This window comes from Mastigoproctus giganteus, chromosome 14, assembly GCF_048544385.1.
Source record: "Mastigoproctus giganteus isolate SK-2022 chromosome 14, ASM4854438v1, whole genome shotgun sequence".
In the NCBI taxonomy this organism is placed as follows: Eukaryota; Metazoa; Arthropoda; class Arachnida; order Uropygi; family Thelyphonidae; genus Mastigoproctus; species Mastigoproctus giganteus.
This window is the reverse complement of record NC_143588.1, coordinates 49565203-49591621: the sequence shown is the minus strand read 5'-3', so window position 1 is coordinate 49591621 and position 26419 is coordinate 49565203. Positions and strand designations below refer to the sequence as shown.

The following is a 26419-nucleotide window of genomic DNA, read 5'->3' as shown; positions in this document are numbered from 1 at the left end:
TTAACTCCAGTGGCCTTTCTATATTCCTTGGAATGATTTCTTGTGGAAAGTCCTGTCCAGTCTTTTATATCATCCAACCAGTTACTTCTTTTCCTGGGGATTTTCCCTTCTGAGATCAGTTTAGGTATTTCATATTTTGAACCTCTTAAAATGTGGCCATAGTAGCTTATTTTGAGTCTGCAGATTTTGTTTACTAGTTCTCTTTTGGTGCCACTCATTCGAAGGACTGTTTTGGTTATTTTGTCTGTCCGTCTGATTTTCGCCATTCTTCTCAATGCCCAGATGCTTCTATTCTTTTTATTATATCTTTGTTGATGGTCCATGTTTCACATCTATACATTAAAATGGGCCATATGTAATACTTTAAAAACTCTTTATTTAGTCATATTTTATGGCAGTTTTCTTTCACACAGTATGTTCGTCATTTTGCTGGGCTTACCTTGTCTAGTTATCTGGTCCTAAATTTTATTTCTTTGGTGTGGTCATTGTCTGAAACAGTGTTTTCCAAAATAGCAGTAGTTGTTTGCTTGCTGTAAGATCTTATTTGGACTGCAATTTTCATCTCTATTTATGCTTTTCTTTTCTTTCTTTTTTTTTTTTTTATTTGACCTTGGGTTTCACTTTGTTTTTCTATTCCATTTAACAGATTTTGCAAGTCATTGCTTGTGGTTGCTATTAACACCTTTTCATGTGCATATCTTAAATTGTTGATTGTTCTGTTTATGATAATTCCCTCTTTCCTTTTTTTCAGGGCTATTACTTTTCAGTAAATGTTGTATAATAGGAGAGAGAGAGAGAGAGAGAACACATCCTTGTCTTGCACTGCTTTTGATTTCTCTCCACTCTGTTCCTCTTTTTTCCAACTCTGATTCTCGTTCTTTGATTCCAATAAATGTTTTTTAAAAGTCTGGTGTCTTTTGAGTTAAGGCCAGTTCTTTTGAGGATTTCCATTAACTTATGTTTAATTCTGTTAAATGCTTTTTTATAAGCTACCAAGAAAATTAATAAATGGGATTTTCATTTCTATTGCTTTTTTGTTCCTATTCCAGGTCTGAATCCAAATTGTGTGTTGCCAATCATCATTTCAGCTTTCTTATACATTCTATTGAATATGTTCTGCAAAAGGATTTTGTTTATATGATTCAAGAAGCAGAAAGATAATCCATAAATACCTCGCATTACGCACCAATACATTTGGTACGTATGTGTTATAATGCCATCACGTAGGCCAATGCGTTATGAATTCAAGGCCATTCTGACTGTTGTCAAAACTCCCATTATATACGGACTCTGCTAGCATTCATACATTAGTAAACACTAGATTCCGAGCTGTGAGGTCATTGCATGTGCATAAGCTGTACAAATATTTTTCGCTGTGTGTTTTTATTAAAGATTATTTTTTAAAAACGTTACACCTTTATATGCAAATATGAGTGGAAAGAAGAAATGTAATGGCGCTGAGTGTTCTTCTAGATCCAAACATCGAACGAGGTATGAAAGTAAGGCAGGCGTTGAAAAATAACATTCAGTATTAATAAAGAGATGTATGCAGATAAAAAGAAGAAAAAAACTGCAAACTAAGTTTAACTAAATTAAACTTTTTAATTATATAAAAATACAGTACATACTTCACTTATATTCTTTTAGTATGTACATACTGCAATAAAAATCATTTATGCTGTACTTACTAGTATTTTTCATTTTTATCATTTTAGTTTCTTTTTTGCAAGAACTTCGTGTGCATCAATTTATAGTAAACAAACACCTATATATTTTTGCAGCTCGACCCATATAATCAAATTGTCAGAACGCATTACATTAAAATACATACTAATAATACCTCAATCAGCGCGGTATTTTTTGGCACGAATTAACCGTGTTATGCGAGGTATTCCTGTACTACTATACCTTGGTGGAAGGATAGTAGAATAAACAAGTAGAAATTATGGGAGTGAAGTTGGGGGGAAATGTAATTAATGTTATTGAAATTTCACGTTTATTTAATGAAAAAAGCTTTTGAGCTTATGGGCCAGTAAGACTCCTTCGGGTTATTGTTATTATTATCATTAGCCATATGGTGCAAGGAAGTCTGAGGCTTTCTGAATTGAGGAAGTCTGAATTATCCTGAGAGAAATAAGAGTCAGAAGTAGAAGGGAATCACCAAGGAAGAGAGGAATTATGATATCCAGCTCAGGACCCTGGGGTTGATGGCATATACCCCATAATTTTAAGGAAGTGGCCAGTGAGTGCATTGAACCATTGAAGCCAATTATGAGAGCATCACTGGACTCTGGTGAGATTGTTGGATTGGAAAAATGCTAATATAACTCCAGTACATAACGGTGGTTCTAAGGATGAGGTGTGAAATTACCGACTGGTCAGTCTAACTTCAGTAGTAGGGAAAATCATGGAGACAGTGATCAAGGAATTCAGGATCATTTGGGTAGAAATGGAATTCTGAATACTCAACATAGTTTTGTAAAGGGAAAATCATCATGTTTAACTAATCTGGTTAGCTATTTTGACAGGGTCACTCAAGAGCCGGATTTAGGAAATGATTTTCACAAAGCATTTGACTCAGTCCCACATGAGAGGGGTTACTTTATAAGCTGGAACAGACTGAATCAGGGAAAATCCTAGATGGATGGCTTTGGGGCATTGGGGTTGTGATAAATGGTTATTCCTCAGATTGGGTTGATGTAAGAAGTGAGGGTTCCCCAAGGATCAGTATTAAGACCACTGTTGTTTTTGATTTTCATAAATGACGTTGATGAAGGGGGTAGAGGGTGTGATGTCTAAATTTGGAGATGATGTAAAGATTGGTAGAGTAGTTAATGATCACCAGCAAGTAGAGCTTTAGAGTGAGTGACCTAGATGGATTTCAGGGATGGTCAGAAAAATGGCAGCTGTGCTTTAATCCAGCAAAGTGTAAGGAATTACACCTGGGGAACAGTAACCCCATAATAACTTATACACTTGGTGGAGTTGAACTGAAGCCAGTAGTTGAGGAAAGGGACTTGGGTGTTACGATACAGTGAGACATGAAGTTCTCCAAGCATTGTAGGCAGGTTGCAGAGAAGGCCCATTGTGTCCGATCAATGATTTATCATACAATTGCTAGTAGAGATAGGACACCATAATCCCATTATATAAGGCTATGGGTTTTTCCAAGATTTTTAGCTTGCATGGATATAATACACTGGTGCAGCATGGCCTAAGCCACTGCTGTGCCATAAAATCAGTAACATAGCTACAGCTCTCCAGATTAACGATGGAGAACCCATCTTTTTTGACTCAATTTGTCTCTTTCTCTATCTCACCATCTTACTTTTCACCAAAAAATGGCAAAATAAATGTGTTAGAATTGGAATTTTAACCTTGCATCATGTCTGTAGCATGAATTGTTGAGGAGGCTTCCATCTTGCAGTGGGTTGATAATGGCTGCAGTTCACCTTTTTTTTTTTTTTTTTTTTTACCATGTCTGTAATCCTTTTTTATTTTAATTATATAAAAATAATTTTTATCATTTTTACTGAATTGTAAATGGTGATCTGCTAAACCCAATTGAACCACAATAAATGAGAAAAACTTTTTTTATATATCAAGGACATTGATCCTCCAGATTGGAGATGAAATGCTCCTGTAGTATCTGCCAAAAGCAGTGTGAACATTTGTATTTTTGTCAGCTGTTTGCATTCAGCTAGCAAAATCAAAGCATAATAGCACGGTATAACTACCTACTGCTGGCATCACACAGTCACTTCGGAATGAGAGTTACCTAGAAGAAAGACACTTTTGCTCATCTGGCATTTGTTAAACCAAACAAAGATATTACTATGTAAATGGTTAGAGAAAGTTGGTTGGCAAAAATGTATGGGGGAGAAATTGATTTCATTTACAAATGTTTAAAAAAATTAAGAAAATTTTTAAAAATTCTCTCTCAGATACCATGCTATCGGTGGAGGGTTAAGGAAATTTTGTGAATTTTATTTAAAAATATATGGCTGTAATAGACAACTGAGATGAATAGTGCCCCATAAATGTGTAGTTAGTGACCACAAATAAAAAATCTACATGTTATTTCCAGTGCAATGCATACATTAGGGCCCAGGGGTGATACCCTCTAATTTAGAAAGCAGCGGAGATTTATAAAATAACTTAAATTTTATTTTTGTTTTCAAGACTTAAAACCCTTGTTGCTGATTGAGTCAAGAAACGTCACTCTCTCAATAAATTAATATAAGCTGCCTAATTTGTCACTTGCAGTAACAAAGGCCTAGTTAGAAATGTGTATGATGATACATCATGAATGTCTAAACAAGTTTAACCTGGTAGAACTTTAATCTGTTAATGTACATGTACGGGAATGGAAAGGGCATTCGATTGAGTGCAAGTTTACATATTGTACCATTGAGGTAGTTTGTGTAACTTTAACTTTTTATAATCATATTTGGAAAACTATTTTGTCATTTCCAGTGTAATAAACTCTTCATCATGCAGTACGATTGATGACTTTTGAGGTTAGGATGAACATCATGGCGAGATCCAATCTTCCTTACATTTTGAGGGTACAGCTCTAAAATGGTGTTCGCAGGCCAGCCACTAGTTAGTACACCGGACTGAACCTATCGGTAACTCTTTGGGAGACTTCCGGATCAGCTGGTATATAATCTTGCTACCTCTACTCTGCCAGATAGTGAATGTAGGGAGTGAGAGTAGTGTATGCTGGGGGGCATTCTCAAGGCCGCGTTATGTCAAGGATCTCTGTGTATTCTTACCATGCGTATGCCATATCCAAAAATTCCATTACTTCATACAGCATGTCCCCCCCCCCATACACACACACACACACACTTTTTCTTACTATTAAATACACCATGAATTGTCAAACTAATAGAGTAAGCATGTCTGCAAAAAGATCTAAACCTCCCAAACACTTCCTAGTTCATTTCATAAATATACATGGTCTCGGTTCAAATCTCAAATGTGTTCATCTCCACTTAGTCTGCCAACACCGTGTACTTTTTCTCACAGAATCTCAGTTATCAGTTGTTTCAACTACTGCTCATCTCAGTTGCCAAAATTATTCGCTGTATGATTCATTTCGACTCAAATGTGGAACTTGTGCATATGTCCGTTTCGATATTCCCTGTCAGAGAATTGGTAATTTGGAATCGCCTCTTTTTGATCTTCTCTACCGTTCTCCCAACTCCACTAATCACTTGGAGCTCTTTGACTTCCTCTCTTTGCAAATTGAATTTCTCCAGTCCAACTTTCCTAAAACAGTGAGGTAATATTCCTTGGTGATTTTAAGTTTCACAACTGGAAACCAGCTGCATTCTGTTTTCTAGTCACACAGACTCAGCTGGTTGAGATGGTGAGGCTTTTGAAATTACTAGCGACCTTGCACAGATTGTTCATTTACCTACAAGAATACTGGACAACTCTAACCATACAGCCAAGACACCTGATCTTTTTCTCACAAACAAACCTAAGTACACTGTCGAAGTGAGTGGTACTTTAGGCACCTCAGATCACAACTTGGTGATTGTCTCTTCTCCAATGGAGCCTTTATCTCATAGCTATTCCCAATCTTGTGTTGTTTGGCATTACAAGAATTTAAAATGGGATGACCTGCGAGATTTCTTTTCCCTGGTCGGTTTACTGTTTCAAAACTTCTGATGTCAATGTTTGCTTAGTTCGTGTCCGTGAAATTATTCTTGTAGGAATGGAATCGTTTATTCCACACACTACTTTAAAATCTCGTCCTTTATCTAAACCCTGGTTTTCCAATAAATGTGCTAAGGCTGTTCAAGAGAAGAACGTTGCATATCGTAATTAGTTTGTTTACAATTCTTCAGTTTCATTTTCTTCCTACACCAAAGCTTGCAGTAATTATGAAGCAGTTATTAATCAGTCAAAACTAGATTTTGAACAAGCTAAGAGTAGAAAACTTGCATCTTGCCCTAATGGTATCCGAGCATTCTGGTCTATTGGCCGCAACTTTTGCCCATCTCTGCTCCCACCTCTGTCAAAACCAGATGGTTCTGTTGTCACTTCAGCCAAAGATAAAGTTGACCTGCTAGCATCCCATTTTTCTTCCAACTCATGTATTAATGATCTTGGTAAAACACCTCCCACCATTCCCAACATGCTCCATTCAGTGCCTCCTGTAGTCTTCCGTCAAAGGTATGTCAGAAGGATTTTGACGAATCTTTATGCTAAAAAAAGTTCCAGGTCCTGTTGGCATTTCTCCACATATTCTTAAAACCTGTGCTCCTGAACTTACTCTTGTGTTTTGCCGCATTTTTTCACTTTCTTATTCCAAAGTTGTTTTTGCTTCTGCTTCGAAATTTTCTCATACCCAGCCAGTTCCTAAAAAGAGTGACAAATCCCTTCTATACAGTTATCATCCCATTGCAATTACTTCTACTCTTTCTAAAGTAATGGAGAAATCAATTAACCGGCAACTCTGAAACTACCTAGAATCCTTCCATCTGATCAACGATTGCCAGTATGGATTCCACCAGTGTTGATCCACTCGTGATATTCTGGCTTATGTTACCCATTTATGGACAAATTCAATGGAAAAGTTCGGTGAAACACAAGCAGTTGCTCTTGACATCTCAAAGGCTTTCGATCGTGTTTGGCATAAAGGTCTTCTAAACAAGCTTCCATCTTATGATTTGCCAACTGTGTTTTTTTTTTTTTTTTTTTTTTGTAATTCGTTATCGAGTTTTCTCTCTTATCGCTCACTGAGGGTGATGGTAGATGGCTCTGTTGCATTCCACTTTCGATTATGAGAAATCTTGCCCTGCTCAATCCGCTACCAATTCCTTAAATGCCGATCTCCAGGTAATTCTTAAATGTATATTTGCTGATATCCAACCAGTTCGTAAAAAAGATGAAAAGTCCTTCCTATCCAATTATGCTTGAACAATAAGTTTGGGGTCATATCTTGTTACGGGCATGAGAGTAAATTTACTTTATAGATTTTGGGGTGTTGAATATTAAAATGGCGGACTGGTTTATACCAGGTTTTTTTAATTTGTATGGCAGCAAGATATAGCTACGAACCTACCTATATCAAACACTGAACCTCTTCGCCTTTCTCTTGTATTCAGCTTCGGGAGCATCCCTTTCACCATCCAACAATAATCAGCTAACGTAGCCTCCATTTGCTTTTATATCTTTGTTCCATTGCTGCGATGTCTTGATGGAATCACTCACCATGTTTATCGTTGATGGCACCACAGTTTGGTGGGAAAAAATCCAGGTAATCCAGTGGGGCAAAGACAACTGAGTTGATTTCAATCCTTCTAAAACTCAGTCTTGTCTTATATCTTGCAGAAAGGATTCTTCTGCTCCTATGCTTATCTTTGGTGACAGTCTGATTTGTAGGCAAAATTATATATCTCTTTTGGGGGGTTACCCTGACTTCTAATCTCTCTTGGCACAAGCACATTACAAATATTGCTTCATCTGCATCAAAAAAAACTTGGTTTTCTCTTTCACTCTCGGCATTACTTTTTTTTCCAAACAGCTGTTCACTCTGTACAAATCGCAAATCTGTCCTACCATGGAATATTGTTCCCACATCTGGGGTGGGGCCCCCAAAACCTCTCTCTCGGGCTTCTAGATTCCATTCAGAAGATGGCAGTTAGGTTAATTAATGGCTCCTCTCTAACAGAGTCTCTCTGCTCACTGTCTCATAGACGTACTGTTCTTCTGAATTGGCTTCTATAATTCCCACTCTCTCTCTTTCAAAACAGTCCGAACTTGCTGCCAACGTCCATTTACTATCCAACTTCAAACTCACAGAAGCAACTTTTCATCTTCCTTGTTTCTTTATTCAACTGCCATTTTCTGGAACAACCTTCCTTCGTACGTATTTCCTGAAAATTACAGTCTACAGAAGTTCAAGTCTAATGTCAACAAATATCTTCTTTCATCTTCTCAACCTCCAACCCAAGCACAGTACTAAGTACTATAGGTTCTAATACCTCGTGTTTGGGGTTTTCGTAAAAAAAAAAAAAAAAAAAAATCCTTCTTGTAAAAGAAAGAATCTGTGTACAGTGGTACTTGGTTGGGAAACTGACAAGTAGCATTAGCATTACTAGATACATATTACGCAAGAAAGCAAGTTTATACAGCATCAGCAAAAGAAAAAAAAAAAAAAACCTCATTTTATCCATCCATTCCCTCCAAAAGTTTGTCCCATTCTTCCTTGAATTTATTTAAGCTATCAACTTCCACAATCACGGATTGAAGTTTGTTCAGCTAAGGTAAAGAAAGCATGCAAAGGTTCTATGAAATTTACCGGTAAAGGTACTTTGCCGTAACAGCATTTGTGTTATTCCTCGCTCTGTAAACAGGCGGTGGTTGTTATCGGTCTGGAGTAGAAGTTGAATCCCACGTGAGCTTGAAACCCTCCCGAAGTGTATGGGGGGAGTAACCTGACCTTTTTTCTTTAGAATCACTAATTGAATCACAAACATAGTCATATTGGCAGTTCTGGCGTCGTAAAAAATGTTCGTAACATAGTTTCACCAGTAAACTTTTTTGAAGTTTCTCGTGTGGGCTTCCTTTGCCTTTTTTTTTTTTTTTTTTTTTTTTTTCCTTAATAAACAATTTATCTACTAGTTCATCCGTGATTCTAAAGAAAAAAAGGTCAGGTTAGCCCCTCCACTTTGGGAGGGTATCAATCTCCAATGGGTTTCAATTTCTACTTCTGAGCGAGCAACAATACAATTGCTGTTACGGCAAAGTACTTTTACCAGTAAATTTCATCGAAGTTTTGCATGCTTCTAGTGCAGGCTTTCTTTACCTTCGTTGTTTGTTCCAAAAATCAACCATCCACTGTCTTTCCTGAATTTAAATTTGTGCCCTCTCGGGTGTGTAATCTCAACTGAACAGGAAGAATCTCATCACTGTTGAGCTTGCTAAAACCATTGAAGGCTTTATACATATCTGTCAGATCACCGTGCAGGTGCTGCAGTTTTCAGAACTTGAAGCCTTCCTTGGTAAGAGCAATCCTTTGTTCCCCTCGCCAATCTTGTTACCCCCTTCCCAGTACTTGTTCCAGCAGCTCTTGTCCTTCCTAAAATTAGGCCTCCAGAATTGTGTACATTACTTGGGTGTGGTCTGACCACCGCCTTATACGTGGGGGGGGGATTTAATCACCTCCTTATCCTTGCTAGCAAAATTCCTGTGTATCATTGACATACCTTCTGACTGCACAATTAACCGCAGGTCTTTTTCATTCTCTGTTAGTGTAGTACCATGCAGCTGGTACGTTACTCTGTGATTACTGCTACCCATATGCAGAAGTTTGCATTTGTCTATGTTAAACTTCAGTTGCCACCTCTTAGGCCATCTGTCCAACTTTTTTAGATCCTGTTGAAGTAGCATACTGTCATTAACAACCCTGCCAATCTTCATATCACTTGCAAGCTTGAAGATTAAGCCTGATATACGATCATCAAAATCATTGATAAATATACAAAACAACAAGGATCCCAACACCAAACGCTGGCGGCCTCCACTAATAACATTATTCCACGAACAGCAGTGTCCATTCATTAACACTCCTTTTATCCGTAGCAGCAACTTGCCTTTAAGGCCATATTGCTACAATTTGTACAGTAGTCTTCTGTGTGCAACAGTATCAAAAGCTTTGCTGAAATCCAAGAATATGATATCAAAATTATTTTTGCATCCAGTTCCATAGTATCCAATCAAATTGGGCAGACATTTCCCCTTAACAAACTCATGCTGTGTCTAAACTATAAAATCTTCCGCGATTACTTTTTGTCTACATGATCCTGCAATGTTTCTTTAACCAGTGACTCCATTATTTTCCACAGAACAGAAGTTAAACTAACAGGTCTGTAAATACTCGTGTCCCCCATTCATCCCTCTTTGTGAATTGGGGATACACTTGCACATCTCCATTCCATGGGGACCACCCCTGAGTCCAAGAATGCTCTCATAATTATGGCTAGGGGTTTTCTTTCTTCCTTTGCTACCTCCTTTAATATAATTGCATAGATCCCATCCAATCTAGGTGCCTTTCTTGTTTAACTTCAACAATTTCTCCTCCACTTTGCTCCCAGTATTACAAAATCATTTAGCTCTCTGTTAGAGTTTCATAAGCTCCACTTTCCTACAAAATTCCTCTCAAGTGTGAATGTAGATGCAAAATACCCATTCAGTTAGTCAGCTACAATGGATAAAAGGATGGTTAAGTGGGAGAAGACAGAGGGTGGTAATCAGTGGGTGCTGCTCTTCGTGGACTAATGTTATTAGTGGAGTCCCACAGGGTTCGGTATTGGGTCCACTGTTGTTTATATTTATCAATGATATTGATGAAGGTGTATCAGGCTTAATGTCGAAGTTTTCAGGTGATACAGAGGTTGGCAGGGTTGTTAATGACAGTTATGGCAGTGCTACTGCAACAGGATCTAGATAATTTGGGCAGATGGGCTAAGAAGTGGCAACTGAGGTTTAACCTTGATAGATGCAAAGTACTGCATATGGGTAGAAATAACCCTAGAGAAATGTACCAACTGTGTGGTACTACACTTAAGGGGTAGAAAATGAAAAAGACCTGGGAGTAATTGTGCAGTCAGATATGAAGTTTTCTGAGCAATGCAGACAGGCGGCAGGGCAGGTCATGGGGTTTTGTCAATGATATACAGGAATTTTGCTAGCAGGAAATGTCTGGAGGAGGTCTGGAGGCCTCATTTTAGGAAGGACCTAGAGTTGCAGAGAAGGGCAACAAGATTGGTGGGGGAATGAAGGGATCCTCTTACCAAGAGAGGCTTAAGTTCTGCAAATTGCAGTGGCTGGAGACTAGGCACCTGCGCGGTGATCTGATTGAGATGTATAAGGCCTTGAATGGGTTGAGCACGCTGAATTCTGAAGGGATCCTTCCACTTGTTCAGATTACAAACCTATGGGGGCACAAATTCAAATTAAGAAAAGACAGATGTACAATAGATGTGCAGAAATTTGCCTTTAGCCAGCGGGTGGTTAATTGCTGGAACAAACTTCCATCTGTCGTTGTGGAAGTTGATAGGTTGAATAAATTTAAGGAGGAACTGGATAGGCATTTGGAGGAAATGGTGTGATTTTTTTTTTTTTTTTTTTTTGGCTGATGCTGCATAAGCTCATACACTTGCTTTCTTGCATCACATGCCACCACCACTACTACTACCCAGGCATTATCATCAATAGTTGAACCATCGATATCAAGTGGACAAATCTAATTCATCCCCTTCTAGAGTTTACGTAAGTAATGAAGTCTGCTGATTTTCTTTGCCAAAGATTTCTCGTAATCTTCCTTCACTTGCCTAACCTCCTTTGTGACTTGATTACAGACTAGTTTATATCTACCATTTGCTTCTGTGTTGCATGAAAGTTTATTTGCATCCCATGCATTTTTTTTTTTTTTTTTTTCTCCACTATGCGTCTCATTATTCCATTTGACATCCTTTTAGGCCTAAACCTTGAACCGTATTTCTTAGTTGGTATGAAAAGCCTAGTAGCTTTCTTGAATGCTTCCCATTTTGAATTTTCTGTTGGTAACATCATTGGTTGGTCCCACTGTATAGAATTTAAACTGTCTAAGCCAACTGTGATCGCTGCCACCTAGTGGTTCCTTTATCTATAAATTCTTAATGCATGAATAATCACTGCTGATAATCAGATTAAGAGTATTACTTCCCTCCTTCTTGCCTCTCAAACATGCTGCTGTAGAAGGCAGTCATCCAATAAATCCACAAAAGTCTTACTAGTGTGCAAGTGACCGACCCACAAGTTCAGTCAATATTTGGGGAAGTAAAAATCGCCTAATATTAGACATTCTGATTTATTGTCTCTCTCTCTCTCTCTCTCTCTCTCTCTCTCTCTCTCTCTCTCTCTCTTAGATTTTGTGTAATTTATTAACATCATAACCCCTCTTCCCTTCCTATCCTTTCCGTACACATTGTACTCCCCAAATTGCAATTCTGCACTACTTATATCTGTGACACCATGTCTCTGATATCCCAACAATGTCTGCCTTTGATGTCTTGACCAGCATTTCAAATTCATCAAAAATTATATACAGCAGGCCCCCGTTATAACGCGGTTCGCTTTACGCTGATTCGCTATAACGCTGTTCTTATATTATAACCCGTATCTGACTATAACGCTGTCACAGATCACTATAACGCTCTTTTACAGATTACATTTTTGACATATTAACGAAATCGTTTCATTTGATGGAGTCGATAGCTTGAAAATGAATAGCAAAACAGCATTAAAACGTTTCCCACGCCGACTTGAGAAATTTTCTCGCACGCTAATTTAGTTTCAGTACAGTGACTTGTCACGTAGTTCCGCGATCAACATTTTAAAAAATGATCAAATATATTGCTTGTAATATTTGCGTTATATGCATTTATCCGAAGTCTAGTCATCACTCAGTAGAGTATTAGACATCGTGCGTAACGGAAAGTTTACTTGAACATTGTATCGTAATTAATTCAACCAACGCAGTTACATATTCGAAGAGCTAATAATGACTGATAGGAATAAAAAAGCAACAACGTCTGGGCGCAGTACGAAGACTATAAATGTCAGAAAAAGACTGAATTTGAAAAGTAAATTAGACGTTTTGAAGCGAATCGATTCCGGTCAACGACAAACGGATGTGTGCCATAATTTAGGACTTGCAACTTTAACTGTAAGAAAAATTATAAAAAAATAAAGAATTAATTTTTGCAGCGGGAAAGATAGCTGTTCCACTGCAAGCAACTAGGACTAGGCCGGTTATTAGGATTGAAATGGAAAGACTAATTTTATTGAAGATAATATTCCAATGCAGAATTCAGTTAAGTTAAATATTAAAAAGAGAGAGAAAGAGATTAGCCACTATGATGATCTGAAGAAAACTCGCCTAAAAAAAAAAAACAAGTGGAACCATTTAAAACTGGTAAGGGCTGGTTGAATAGATTTAAAATCCAGGGAGAAGCCGCAAGTGCAGATCAAGGAGCCGAAACTTTCAAAAAAGAACTTTTGTTAAAATTATTGAAGAGGGGTATTATGTGTTATACTTCTCAACAAGTTTTTAACATAGCTGAAGCAAGCAGGACTTTTGTGGAAACGAATGCCTAAAAGAAGTTTCATATTGAAAGAAGAAAAAAACATGCCAGGTTTCAAAGCGGTGAAGGATCGGTTGACTTTATTGTTGGTTTTAACGCTGCGGGGGATTTAAAATTAATACCCCTTTTAGTTTATTTGGAAAAGGGCCAAAGTTCAACTCAAAATGCACACATTTTTCATGATTAAATTCATCAATTAAATTAAATTCATTATTTTAATTGGAATTTTAAATTTACTTTTGATACGCAAGTAGTTACCACATAATTATACGTATGCAATGCAGAATATTTTATATGTGCAAATATTTGAATATTAAATATTTTGACCAACATTTGTGCATCTTTTCATTACTGTTTATTATTCATTAGGAAATATCCTATGGCACTGACCGCAGCTCATAAATACATATGTTACCTTATGGGAAAGCGGCGCTCGCTTAGCGCGGATTCACTTAGCGCTCTGTTTTTCGGGAACGAATGATCAGCGTTAAGCGGGGGTCACCTGTACTATGCTCCTAGCATTGGTGTACATGCACCTGTTCTTACTCTTAGTTACCCTAACACGACCCGTTTATTTACTTGTTCCATGATGACTCCTGGCAGTACTCCAACACCTTGCTTTGCGGGCTTCTGCTCATTCCAGTAGTATCAGTGCAAGAATTACTTTCACCTGGTCCTGCAGCTACTGTTAATCTATTAGTCTCAGAATCCCTTCAAGCTAGCAATTTTCCAACCCACCTAACACTGCCTTGATAGTATCAGCAAGTATTCTTGCACCCTTTGTATTTAAGTGCATCCCAATCCAATCTCTCCTGTTAACAAGCACAGACCACAATGAGAAACTCTTCCCTGTGAGACTTGCACAATCTCTCTAGGGCCGAATTGGTTGACAAGGCTCTCTTCATATACTCCCTCCTGTCCTTTTTCCCCCTATCAGACGTACCCTGGCGCATTTTTTTTAGGCTGTGATATGTTGGAGAATTGCTGCCTTTGGTTCTCCACCAAGCAACGGCACTCCTGCTACCTTGTGTCCATTGCTTTGCTGTAGTCCGGGCTTGACTTCCGTTTAAATACAATTTAAATGTTTTAACAATGGAAATTAATAAGAATAATAAATCAAATTAAACATTTTGTGTGCGGTTTTTTTTTTTTTTTTTTTTTGAGCTTTACGTGTGAAGCCACCTGGGGTTGCAAGATAATAGGTACACTAATCTCACAATTAACCGGTTCTTGTCGCTTATTTACGACTTGCAAAATATCTGTTTATACTTATTCTAGTTATTACTTCAATTTTATGATTTCTGTTTGAATTTTTTATTTTTTTTTAAATTTGGAGTCTTAGTGTCCCTGTAAATCGAGTCTGCTGTACTTTATTATTACTGTATTTAATGTTGGTAATGTCTTAATGTGCGTTTAATTTATCAGTTAAACTTTATTATACATACGAGGCAGACAAATGAGTAACGTTATTATGTACAAGAAAATCACATTATATGTGGGGTCATCAGGTGTTCACTTATATCTGCAGTTTCAGCCATCCACGGTAGGTCTTGGAACGTAGCCCCCGTCGATACAGGAGTCTTGTGTGTGTGTGTGTGTGTGTGTGTGTGTGTGTGTGTGTGTGTGTGTGTGTGTGTGTGTGTGTGTGTCGAACATGATTAAGACTATTTATTGAAGAAAATTTAATATGTTAAGTCAAAATGACTGCAAAATATATTTGCAATTGGTTGTTAAATATTTTGAATATCATCCCTGCCTGTTGCAGTACTCAAGGTGTGGTTTAACCATTGCCTTATACAAAGGTGTGACAAAGATGTACCCAGATTGTTATGATATTCCGGGATTACTGCTTCCAATATGCAGTACCTTGCATTTTTCACTTTTAAACTTTATTCCAGGTCTTGTCATAGCATAACACCCTGATTTCTGTCATTAACCACCCTGCCGACCTTTGTATCATCTGAAAACTTTGAAATTTAACTTAATATACCTTCATTAATATTATTCATAAATATTGAAAACAATGAGACACAACGTTTGAACTTTTAGTGACTCCGCTAATTACATTAGTTTAAGAAGATCAGTTCCAGTTAATAACCACACTGGACTTTCCCTCTATCTGTAGTGTTAACTTGCCCCTGATCATTAAGTTTTAGCTAGATCTTATATTTTTTGTGGTACTCGCCTCTTAATCCATATGGTTCAGACTTGGAATTTAAAAGTGAAGATAGAGTTAAAAAATGTCCAAGACAAGAGGAGTGCACTTCTCTTTACTTAGGTTGTCATACATCAGTGGTGTCCAACCTTTTCCCGTATGGGGGGCCGTATTCAAAGTTAGATTTGTTTCGTGGGCTGCACAGAGTGATTCAAGAAAAAAATTGTGTCAAATTTTCTATATCTTGTGACTCGTCAAAGAAAGTTTCTATTTTCATGCTACCATTTTTTCTTTTCAAGCTATATATTTAAAAAATTCAAATTCCCAGCACTTTTATGTGCAACAAATCTGTCAGTTGATTTATTTTTTTAAATTTTATTAAAATTATAAAAATATGACTTTACTTTTGTTTCTGTTTGAAATACTTCACTTTTGTTTTTTTTTTTTTTAAATACTTTACTTTTGCTTTTAAATGCTCATTTTAGAAAATTTTACAACCTGAAAAAGATCACTGCTTTTCAATATTAAGGTGAATAAGTAAATATAATGATAAGCCTAAAATTGAAATATTCGAAAATTTTATTAAGTACAATACACAATAACACTTACCGGACAAAACTCAACATTTAATGAGATGATTGAGTTTGGATATTTTTAAATAATTGTTCAAAATTTGGTTGCAAATTTGTGACACCAATCTCGATACATAATAAAGATTATGTCCTGATGGTATTTCTCCACTTGTTCTCAAAACCTGTGCTCCTGAACTTACTCCTGTTCTTTGCCACCTTTTTTTCACTTTCTTATTCCAAAGGTGTTTTTCATTTTGCTTGGAAATTTGCTCATATCCAGCCAGTTCCTAAAAAGGATGACAAATCCCTCCCATCCAATTATCGTCCCATTGCAATTACTTCTACTCTTTCTAAAGTAATGGAGAAATCAATTAACTGCCGACTGAAACTACCTAGAAACCTTCCAGCGGATTGCCAGTGTGGATTCCATCAGTGTCGATCAACAGGTGATATTCTAGCCTATGTTACCAATTTGTCGACAAATTCAATGGAGAAGTTCAGTGAAACACAAGCAGTTGCTCTTAACATCTCAAGGGCTGTCGATCGTGTTTGGCATAAAGATCTTCTAAACAAGCCTTCATCTTATGATTTGCCAACTGTTCTTTGTAATTGGTTATCCAGTTTTCTCTCTGATCACTCACTGAGGTGATGGTAGATGGCTCTCTGTCTTCTAACTTCATTACTAATGCTGGTGTTCCCCAAGGTTCAGTTCTTTCCCCCTCCATTCTTTTCCTCTTGTATATTATTGATCTTCTTTCATTGATTTGAAATCCTATCCATAGTTTTGCTGATGATAGCACATTGCATTTCAGTTTGAGAAACCTTGCCCTGCTCAATCAGCTTCAACTTCTCGAATATCCGCTACCAATTCCTTAAATGCCGATCTCCGGGTAATTCTGCAGTGGGGCAAAGACAATTTAGTTGATTTCAATCCTTCTAAAACTCAGTCCTATCTTATATCTCACAGAAAGGATTCTTCTGTTGCTATGCTTATCTTTGGTGACACTCCGATTTCTAGCCAAGTTGATATCTCTTTTGGAGATTACCCTGACTTCTGATCTCTCTTGGCAGAAGCACATTACAAATATTGCTTCCTCTGCATCTAAAAAAACTTGGTTTTCTTTTTTGCTCTCGGCGTTACTTTTCTTCCAAACAGCTGTTCACTCTATACAAATCGCAAATCCATGTACCATGGAATATTGTTCCCACATCTGGGGCGGTGCCCCCAAAATATATATATATATATATATCTCTCTCTCTCTCCTAGATTCCAATCAGAAGAGGACAGTTAGGCTAATTCATGACTTATCTCTAACAGAGTCTCTCCACTTGCTGTCTTATAGATATACTGTTTCTGCTCCATGCCTTTTGTATATATACTTCCATGGGCACTGTTCTGAATTTGTTTCTATAATTCCCGCTCTCTATTTCCAAACAGTCCGAACACGTGCCGGTACCACCATCCAACTTTTCATATTCCTCGTTTATTCATTCAACTGCCGTTTTCTGGAACAATCTTCCTTCATACGTATTTCCTGAAAATTAGCGTATTGTACAGAAGTTCAAGTCTAATGTCAAAAAATATCTTCTTTCGTCTTCTCAACCTCCAACCCATGCATGATACTATAGGTTCTAATACCTCTTGTTTGGGGTTTCATTAAAAAAAAATGCTCATCTATTGTTCTGTTTCTTTTTTAATATTTATTTGATTTTACGAATGAAAAAAAATCTGCTTGCAAACGTATGTTCAGATTTCGTGGCATTTTCTTTTATTAGCGGAAAATCATCAGATGGGAAAGCCTTGTAGAATTCAAATAGTTTATTTTTGCAGTCTATATACTTATTTTTGAATCATATTTTGGCTTGAAGATCAAAAATTTCAAGTTGCAATCTGGGACTGTAGTTTTCTGCCATAGAAGTGAATGGATTCTCAAACAAAAGCTTATGTTTTTTCATCGGATTTGATATCAGAAAATCGACTTTCAAACTTGTCAAAAAGTAATTGTAATAACGAAAGGCAATGATTCTTTGGAAATGTATTTCTCCTTTAGCTGAGCACAACATTCAAAGTGAACTAAATTGCCTTGCTCAACTGGGATTTAAATGATAACTTATTCTGATATGATTTGATGTCACCAAACAAATCAGACCAATTTTCCTTTCCCTTGTAGTTTTAAATTAAGAGCATTTAAGTGACTAGAAATGTATGTATGAATTGCAAGATCAAACAGCCACTCCATATTTGATAGTTGTTTTATTGATTTCCCTTTTTCTGTGTCGAAACATTTGGTGATGTTTCAACAGCCACGTTAAGGCCATGCGATCTTGTAAAATTTACAGTTGAAATAACCACATTCGTAACGTGTTGGAGTTCCGATACTTCCCATAAAGAGCTTCTTGATGCGCAATGCAGTGAATTCCAATCGGAGTTTCAGCTCCGATATCTATTATTTTCTTGGTTATTCTACCCATAAGCCCAATGTTTTTACCAGTCATATTTTTTGCACTGCCAGTTGTGACTCCTACCAGGTTTTTAATATTTAAACCTAATTTTTCAATAGACTGGCAAAAATGTTCACCTGTAGTTGTTCCGCGCGTACTCTGTAGATCAGCTAAATCTTCAACTGGTATGAAATTATCATTAATTCTACGTATGAGGATGAGGAATTGGGCTGTGTCATTTACATCAGTATTGTCATCCAGCGCCACACTAAAATATATCATTTGTTTTATGTTTTCCAAAAGTTGTTGGAACAAATTCTTTCCAATATCTTCTACTCTTCGCATAATTTTTTTGTCAAGACAAACTGTCTTTTATCATTGTTCATTTCTCCAGACAAATTTCTTCCACAACTTTTAACAAATTCACCATCATTGAACGGTTTACTTTCAAAAGCAATCAAATGTGCAATTTGATAACTGGCATGTACAGCAGATACATTTCTTGACTGATACATTTTCAGTACAGGAAACCCTTGATTAGTGCGGTTAATGAATCCTTGAAATATACCGCACTAATCAAACTTAAGAAACAATGGGAATAATTATAACGAATCCTTGAAAATTATGAAATTGTAAAAATATATTTTTTCTTACTCAATACGTACCTATAATGCACTGCATAGTTCTTAAATTATTAAGGAATAAATTTAAAAAAAGATAGTATGATTTAAATTTTATTTTTTGCAAAAAAAACTTATCTAACTTCAATTGAACAGGGGTAGCTTTCCTCCATGATTTTGCGATAACAATCAATTTGCTTATCTAACCCTCAACGAACGTTCGTGCTTCTCTCTGCATCTGGATCAATCTCTAGTATGAGTTCTTTTGCTTTTTAAAGTGTATTAAATAGTTCAAGTTTTTTGAATGAAATTTCTTTGGGAGCAAATTGCTTTTCTTCTGCTTCATTTTCGTCTTCTTCCTCGTATGCATGTTGATGCTCAATTTCAAGAAGATCGTCGTTACTTAAGTCTTTTGAATGCGATTCCAATAATTCTCTAACGTTTTCTGAATCTACTTCCTCAAAGCCGAGGTCTTTTCCAATTGTAGTAATTTCATCAATAACTTTGTTGACAGGATTAATGAAACCGCAAAAATCATTTGCGCATTCAGGCAAAAGATTCTGCCAGACAGCTCTCATGCAGCTGTTCGTCATTTCTTCCCACAATTTGTGTATGTTCTCAACTGCTTCTTTAATATCATAATATTAAAGAAGTTTAATATTAATAATAAAAGAATGTGAGTTACCAGAGCAAATTTCAATTTCAGAGTGGTATGGGGTGCTGCTGTCGAGCATTTTGGAGTCAATTCCCATTCATTTAAGTTAGAAGACCCTGGTGAGTGCGTATCACGTATTTGCCGCTTTAGGCGCCGTTGTGAGTTGCCAAGCACCGCAAGAAAAAAACAGCGCACTAATCAAATTTGATAACGCATATATTAAGGGGATAGTATCAAAAAAATTTTGCGCACTAATTAAAACCGCATTAATCAAGGGTTTCCTGTATATTTTTTTTTGTTTTCTTAATTCATTTTGTAACTTTGAACACTTCTTTTCGCAGCACTCCTTTGTGTTGATCATAAGATTTATGATTGGTATCTGTCGTTTTAAATTATATTCTTTAAAAACTCACACATCTTCTGACACACCAAACATGCTGCTCTTTTGTGGTAATCAATGAAGAAATAGCCTTCAGCCCTCCTTGGATGAAAAACACACTACACTCCAAATCAATTTTCCCCTTTTGGAACATTTTTAAGAATATTTTTTTTTTTTTAATTCAATACAAATTAATAATTAATTCAATGCAATGAACAAGCTATATCAAAATACATAACTGTATTTAGCGTTCATATGACTCCACTGGACCACATGTACATGTTTGTTACAGTCAAGCTGGACGCTTGCATGCCTATACACGCAGTGATGATCAATGCTGTTTTAGTTCACTTTCCGCGCAGGACTTATAAAAAATTATATGCGGGCCGTAGGTTGGACACCACTGCATGGTTAAAACTAATTCAAACTGAGTAACCAAATGTGATTACAGTTTTATATAATGTATAACAGCCTGAGTAGAGAAGTGCACTCCTTTTTCCTTTGGGGCATTTTTAATTTGACCTTTACTTTTAAATTCCAAGTCTTCCAACCATATGGATTAAGAGGTGAGTAGCATAAAAAACAAGCTCTTGCTAAAATAACCGGTACTATGAGTTCTTTCTGTAAATAACTTGCCCCTAATGCCATACTTCTCCGATTTGTATAGCAGTCATTTGTTTGGAAGAACAGTATCGCTACTGTAAAAAAAAAAAAAAAAAAAAAAAAAAAAAAAAACATACTGTACTGGTGAACAATCCTATGGCTATATTTTAATATAAAATGTGTACAGTATTTATAAGTGAAATTTAATTTCTATAACAGTATGAACTTTGAATAAACCTGTTTTCTTCCTACAAATACCTAATTTTTTTTCTTTTCAAAAGTCAAAAGGGTGGGGGAATAATTGAAAATGGCTTTCCCAACAGTATCATCAATGCACTGAATAAATCTGATATTGACTTTTTACAGAGTCCATAAGCACAAATCCTGCTTCAAGAGTCTGAAACATACATGTAACTGTTGAGACAATTAATCCTGCTCCTTAGTGAAAGATAATTCAATACTGTTATATGTTAACTACTTTTCAATTGTAACAGGATGTATGTATGTATCTTCTATCTTTTTAATTTTATTTCATAGCCACGGCAAGATTGTCGATTCCTCTTATTTGTCTATAACGTGAATCAAGTCGTACATTTTTTGTGAATATAGAATTTTATCATTATTTATATTCGAATATCCAGTGAATAATAAGCTTTTCTGGAGTATGCCTTGAAGTTAGATTGAGATATGTCCGTTAATCTATGAATTGTCTTTAAACTTTCCAGTAAATGGCTGTTTCTTATCTCCATTCCAACTAATAACACAGTTTGCGATGTGACAGACAGCAGAGGATATTAATGCATCAAAAATTTGGATTGTTTAAAAGCATTTATGTAGAAGTTTTTTTTTTTTTTTTTAAATAAAACTTCAATATTCCATAAAGACTCCCCTAAGCCCACACATTCCACAAATTTGTGAAATGCTAAGCAACTGGGATGCTTTTCACAATAACATAAAGAAAATAAATTAACTTAACTGTCTGTGGTGCACAATAATATAAATTCATTAGTGTTCTACAGGGGATATAACGGCACCTGATCAGTTTTTTTAAAAAAGGGCACTTGTTGCTAAAATTACAGTAGAATCCATATAAGAAGTTTTCCAAAGGACTGGGGATTTAGAACTTCTTAGAAGGGAAACTGACCTAAGGGTATGAAATATTAACTACACGAATAAAAATGAAAAGATACACATACATAAGTTAAAGATTATTTTTAAGTATTTCAGAATTTGTAAATATTTTACTCTGCTTATGGGAAACATTTTTAAACTGAGGATGTCTAATTGCTTAACATTCTGTTCATTAAACTCAGTGCCTCCACAACGAGTTGCCCTGATATTGAACTTGCTCAAATAAGCCAATATTGCTTTGACAGTGGATTCTCGGCAAATATCACCACCCTTGAGTGGTGGTATCTGCCAAGAATTAGCAATGTTGGTCTTCTCCAGTGGCAAAGCATTGCTTATTCGAGATAGTGCAATATCAGGGCAACTCACTGTGGAGGCATTCACAACTTGAGATGTAACAAAAATGATACCATTTTGCCTACTTGTTCGATTACTAAAATGTTTACGTATATATATTTTTTTAATATAAAAGTAAAGGATTTCTGTATATTTAAAAGAACCTATTAACTGGGAAAACCTCATTGTAATAATACACCGTGTATTCTTTATTGCGAACTTCTTACGCGGGAAAATAATGCATTACAATATACAATTTAAATTGAGAATTAAGAAACCAAACATAGTAATGGGGAAATGTCTTAAGTGGGAATTTCTTATCGAGGTTCCACTGTGTTTACTGTCACAGTTATCTTGCACAGTACTATAGGTTAATGCAACCCCCTATGGCATTAAATGGTTTTCAGTAAAATGCTATAAAAATGCGCCCAGTAACTTACGCAAAAATAAACGACAGTACACCGGGTGCTTAAAGTAAATTATTATTTTGGAGATTGAAATGCACCCAGTAACTTACGCAAAAATAAATGACAGTACACTGGGTGCTTAAAGTAAATTATTATTTTGGAGATTGATAATTGCAATTTTTGTATAGTTTTCTTTTGGCTTAGAAAAGTAAAATGTATGTAATATTTTTAAATGCCTGCTTTAATTTGTATTTTGTGTGCTAGCAAGTGGATCTGATATAAGCTTTCACTGTTGTTGTGTAAATTTATTAATACAAACTTTAGGAAAAACTTATATTTAAAATCTTTTAGGACGTGGTGGTACTGCTGGAGCAAAGTTTCGTATATCATTGGGCTTGCCTGTTGGTGCAATTATTAATTGCGCAGATAATACTGGTATGTATTTTGGATTTTTTTTTTTTCTTATTAATTTTTCTGTTCCTTGGATAATGTATGCAAATTGCACAATGCAAGATCAAGCTATATGATACCACAGAGTGGGAATCATGTAGCTTCAACAATCCAGAATATAAATTATAATTTATTTTTATTTTATTTATTTATTTATGTATTTTTTTTCATTTTGCCATGAAGACTAAGCAGGCTTATTAATTTGCATTCCCTTGTTTTCCATTGGTATACAATGTTTGGATGGATGTGTCCATATGTGACAGCCTACTATATCACACCTTTTGTGAAGAAGTATTTTCATCCCAGTCTGTTCGGTCTACTGTTATGTGACCTGGAATTAACCATTACTTCCTAAGGGGGAGCGGTCCCAATAATTCTCTGAGAATGGTGTGCATATATATAGTTATGTGTGAAATATGTAGCTGTGGCTCTGCTACATATGATTTGAGAGTTTCATGTCAACAAAAAAAAAAGTCAGGTAAGGCCTGTACAAAACTTACAAGCAGAAAACCTGTGCCTGTATATGTGTGTAGGTAAAAATGAGGATTGTGTTAGTAGTGACTGAGTCAAGTGGCTGAACCTTGAACTGAGAAGAATGGGTGCTTGAAACCCTGTCAGATTCAAACCAGATAAATAGACGGTGATAGGATTTTAGCAGGCTCACAAGAGTTAAAGTTCATTATATTGTGCTGAAATGTAAGCAGTGATCTTGTATATTAAAATATTATTTCTGTGGGAAGAAGAAATGGAATATAAATAATGCTGAAAATGCTAATATTAGTTTTGCCTATAAGTTATTTGAGCTAAGCATACATGTGTAATTTGGCATTCAACAGGATTAGTACTAATTGCTATTTTTAAAGAATAAAATCGTTGAAATATTACTTTTCTGTTTGTCATTGTTTATAGTGTGTAGTAAAAATGTAGAATAGTATTTCTGCAGTCTAATGAAACTGTTGCTCGGGCTGTTGTTTCTTTGAATCCTCCACAAGAACCATTGTTCGCTCCAGGTTCACAATAGAGATATTTCTGGAGATGACATGCTATACCGGCATGGTCTTTATGAGCGACCTGAAGAGAGTGTAGTCAGCTGCTTGGTGGCCTAACAAATGTGTGGTTTCTCTCACTCATGCCAGGCTAGCATTAATAAAGGCATATGATGCAAGAAATGAAGCTTAAATAGTATCAGCCAAATAAAAAACTTTCCATTTCACCCAACCATTCACTCCAGATGCTTGTGTAGTTCTGCTTTGAACTTATTTAAGTTGTCGACCTCCATATGACAGGTGGAAGTTTGTTCCAACTATCAACCACTTGCAGGCTAAAGGCAATTTTTCACACATCTATTCTACAATTGTCTTTCCTCAATTTGAATTTATGTCCCCCCCCCACCCAGGTGAGTTTAATTTACTGTTTAGGGATAATTTCATTGTAGTTAGTTAATTGTCCAAATGTTTCTTGATTTATCTTTGGAAAGGATAAGAACTAATCCCATATTTTGATGCCAAAAAAATGTGTAAGTAAACATAGGGCACTATTATTCTGTACAGTATTGGTACAGAAGTTAAAGATGTTCAAGGATTATTGGAACTGTTTAAAAACACTGGTAGAAATGTGACCCTGGACAACAGTCTTGTTTCATTTGTTTTTTGAGAAATGGGTAAGGATTTTGCCATGTTGGCAAAAAACCTGATATCTTCCTTACATCTCAAGGGTACAACTCTAAAATGGTGTTCATAGGCCGGCTGCTCGACAGTCCACCAGACAACCTATTTGTAACTCTAAGAGGCTTCCGGATCAGCAGGTGTATAATCTCGCAGCCTCTACTCTGCCAGATAGTGACTGGGGGAGTCCAAGTAGTGGATATGTAGGGCATTATTGAGGCTTACAATATATCAACAGGATTAGTACTAATTGCTATTTTTAAAGAATAAAATCGTTGAAATATTACTTTTCTGTTTATCATTGTTCCATGTGAACTTCATATCCAAAAATTTCATTACATCATACATCATGTCCAACCCCCTCCCCCCTTTTTTTTTTCTCTACTGAATACATCTGCATTTTTGAACTAATAGAACAAACTTATCTGCAAAAAGATCTAAGCCTCCCAAACACTTCCTAGTTCGTTTCACAGGTATACATAGTCTCAGTTCTAATCTCAGTGATGTCCATTTCCACTTAGTCTGCCAAACCCCACGTACTTTTTTCTGACAGAATCTCAATTATCAACCACTTATCATCTCAGCTCTTTTCTGTCTTGTGTGGTTTTAAAATCTCTTTACCAGATTCTGTAAAATTCTTGTGTTCTTCTCACAACTCTGCTAATCACTTGTACATCTTGCATTTCCTCTCTTTGAAACTTGACTTTCTCCAATACAACTCTCCTAACAGTGAGGTAATTTTTTTTGGTGATTTTAATATTCACAGCTTCAGCTGGCTTCCATTTTCTAGCACATGGACACAGCTGAGGTCGAGATGCTGAGGCTTTTACAATTACTGATGACTTCACAGAGAGATTGGTTCATTTGCCTACCGGAATACCAGACAGTCCTAAATGCACTGACAATAAGCTCAATGTTTTTCTCACGAACAACCCTTCTATGTACAAGATAAAGGTGAATGGTCTTTTAGGCAGCGGAGCCTCTCCCCCATGACCCTTCACAATTTTGTGTCGTTTTTTCGGTCTTCTAATTTACAAGAACACAGAAGGGAATGATCTGCGAGATTTCTTCTTTCCCTGGTCGAAATAGTGTTTCAAATCTTCTGATTTCAACATTTGCTCAGACAGTGCCAGTGAAATTATTCTTGTATGGGTGAAATTCTTTATTCCACCTTAAAATCGCGTCCTTTATCTAAAACACCTTGGTTTTCCAATATGTCACTTCAGCCGAGGATAAAGCTGACCTGCTAGCATCCCATGTTTCTTCCAACTCATGTATTAATGATCTTGGTAAAACACCTCCCGCCATTCCCAACATGCTCCATTCAATGCCGCCTGTGGTCTTCTGTCAAAAGGATGTCAGAAGGATTTTGACGAAACTTGATGCTAAGAAAGCTCCAGGTCCTGGTGGTATTTCTCCACTTATTCTCAAAACCTGTGCTCTGAACTTACTCCTGTTCTTTGCTGCCTTTTTTCACTTTCTTATTCCAAAGGTGTTTATCCTTCTGCTTGGAAATTTGCTCGTATCCAGCTAGTTCCTAAAAAGGAGTGATAATTGGATTGGAGGGATTCTTAAATCCGTCCCGTTGCAATTACTTCTACTCTTTCTGAAGTAATGGAGAAATCAATTAGCTGCCAACTCTGAAACTACCTAGAAACCTTCCGTCTCATCAACGATCGGCAGAATGGATTTTGTCAGTGTCGACCCACTGGTGATATTCTGGCTTATGTTACTCATTTATGGACAAATTCAATGGAAAAGTTGGTGAAACACAAGCAGTTGCTCTTGACTTCTCAAAGGCTTTCGATCGTATTTGGCATAAAGGTTCAAAACAAGCTTCCGTCATATGGTTTGACAGCT

At 36.4% G+C, this 26419-nt stretch overlaps 1 protein-coding gene across 1 annotated transcript in view; it reads left to right on the top strand.

Moving 5' to 3' along the window:
- Positions 1-26419, top strand: part of RpL23 (ribosomal protein L23) — an 81150-nt gene that overhangs the window by 12027 nt on the left and 42704 nt on the right. The window contains exon 2 of the mRNA XM_090388903.1: positions 22797-22880. Coding sequence (XP_090245029.1) covers positions 22797-22880 — 84 coding nt within the window. The remainder of the gene's footprint in view (positions 1-22796; positions 22881-26419) is intronic.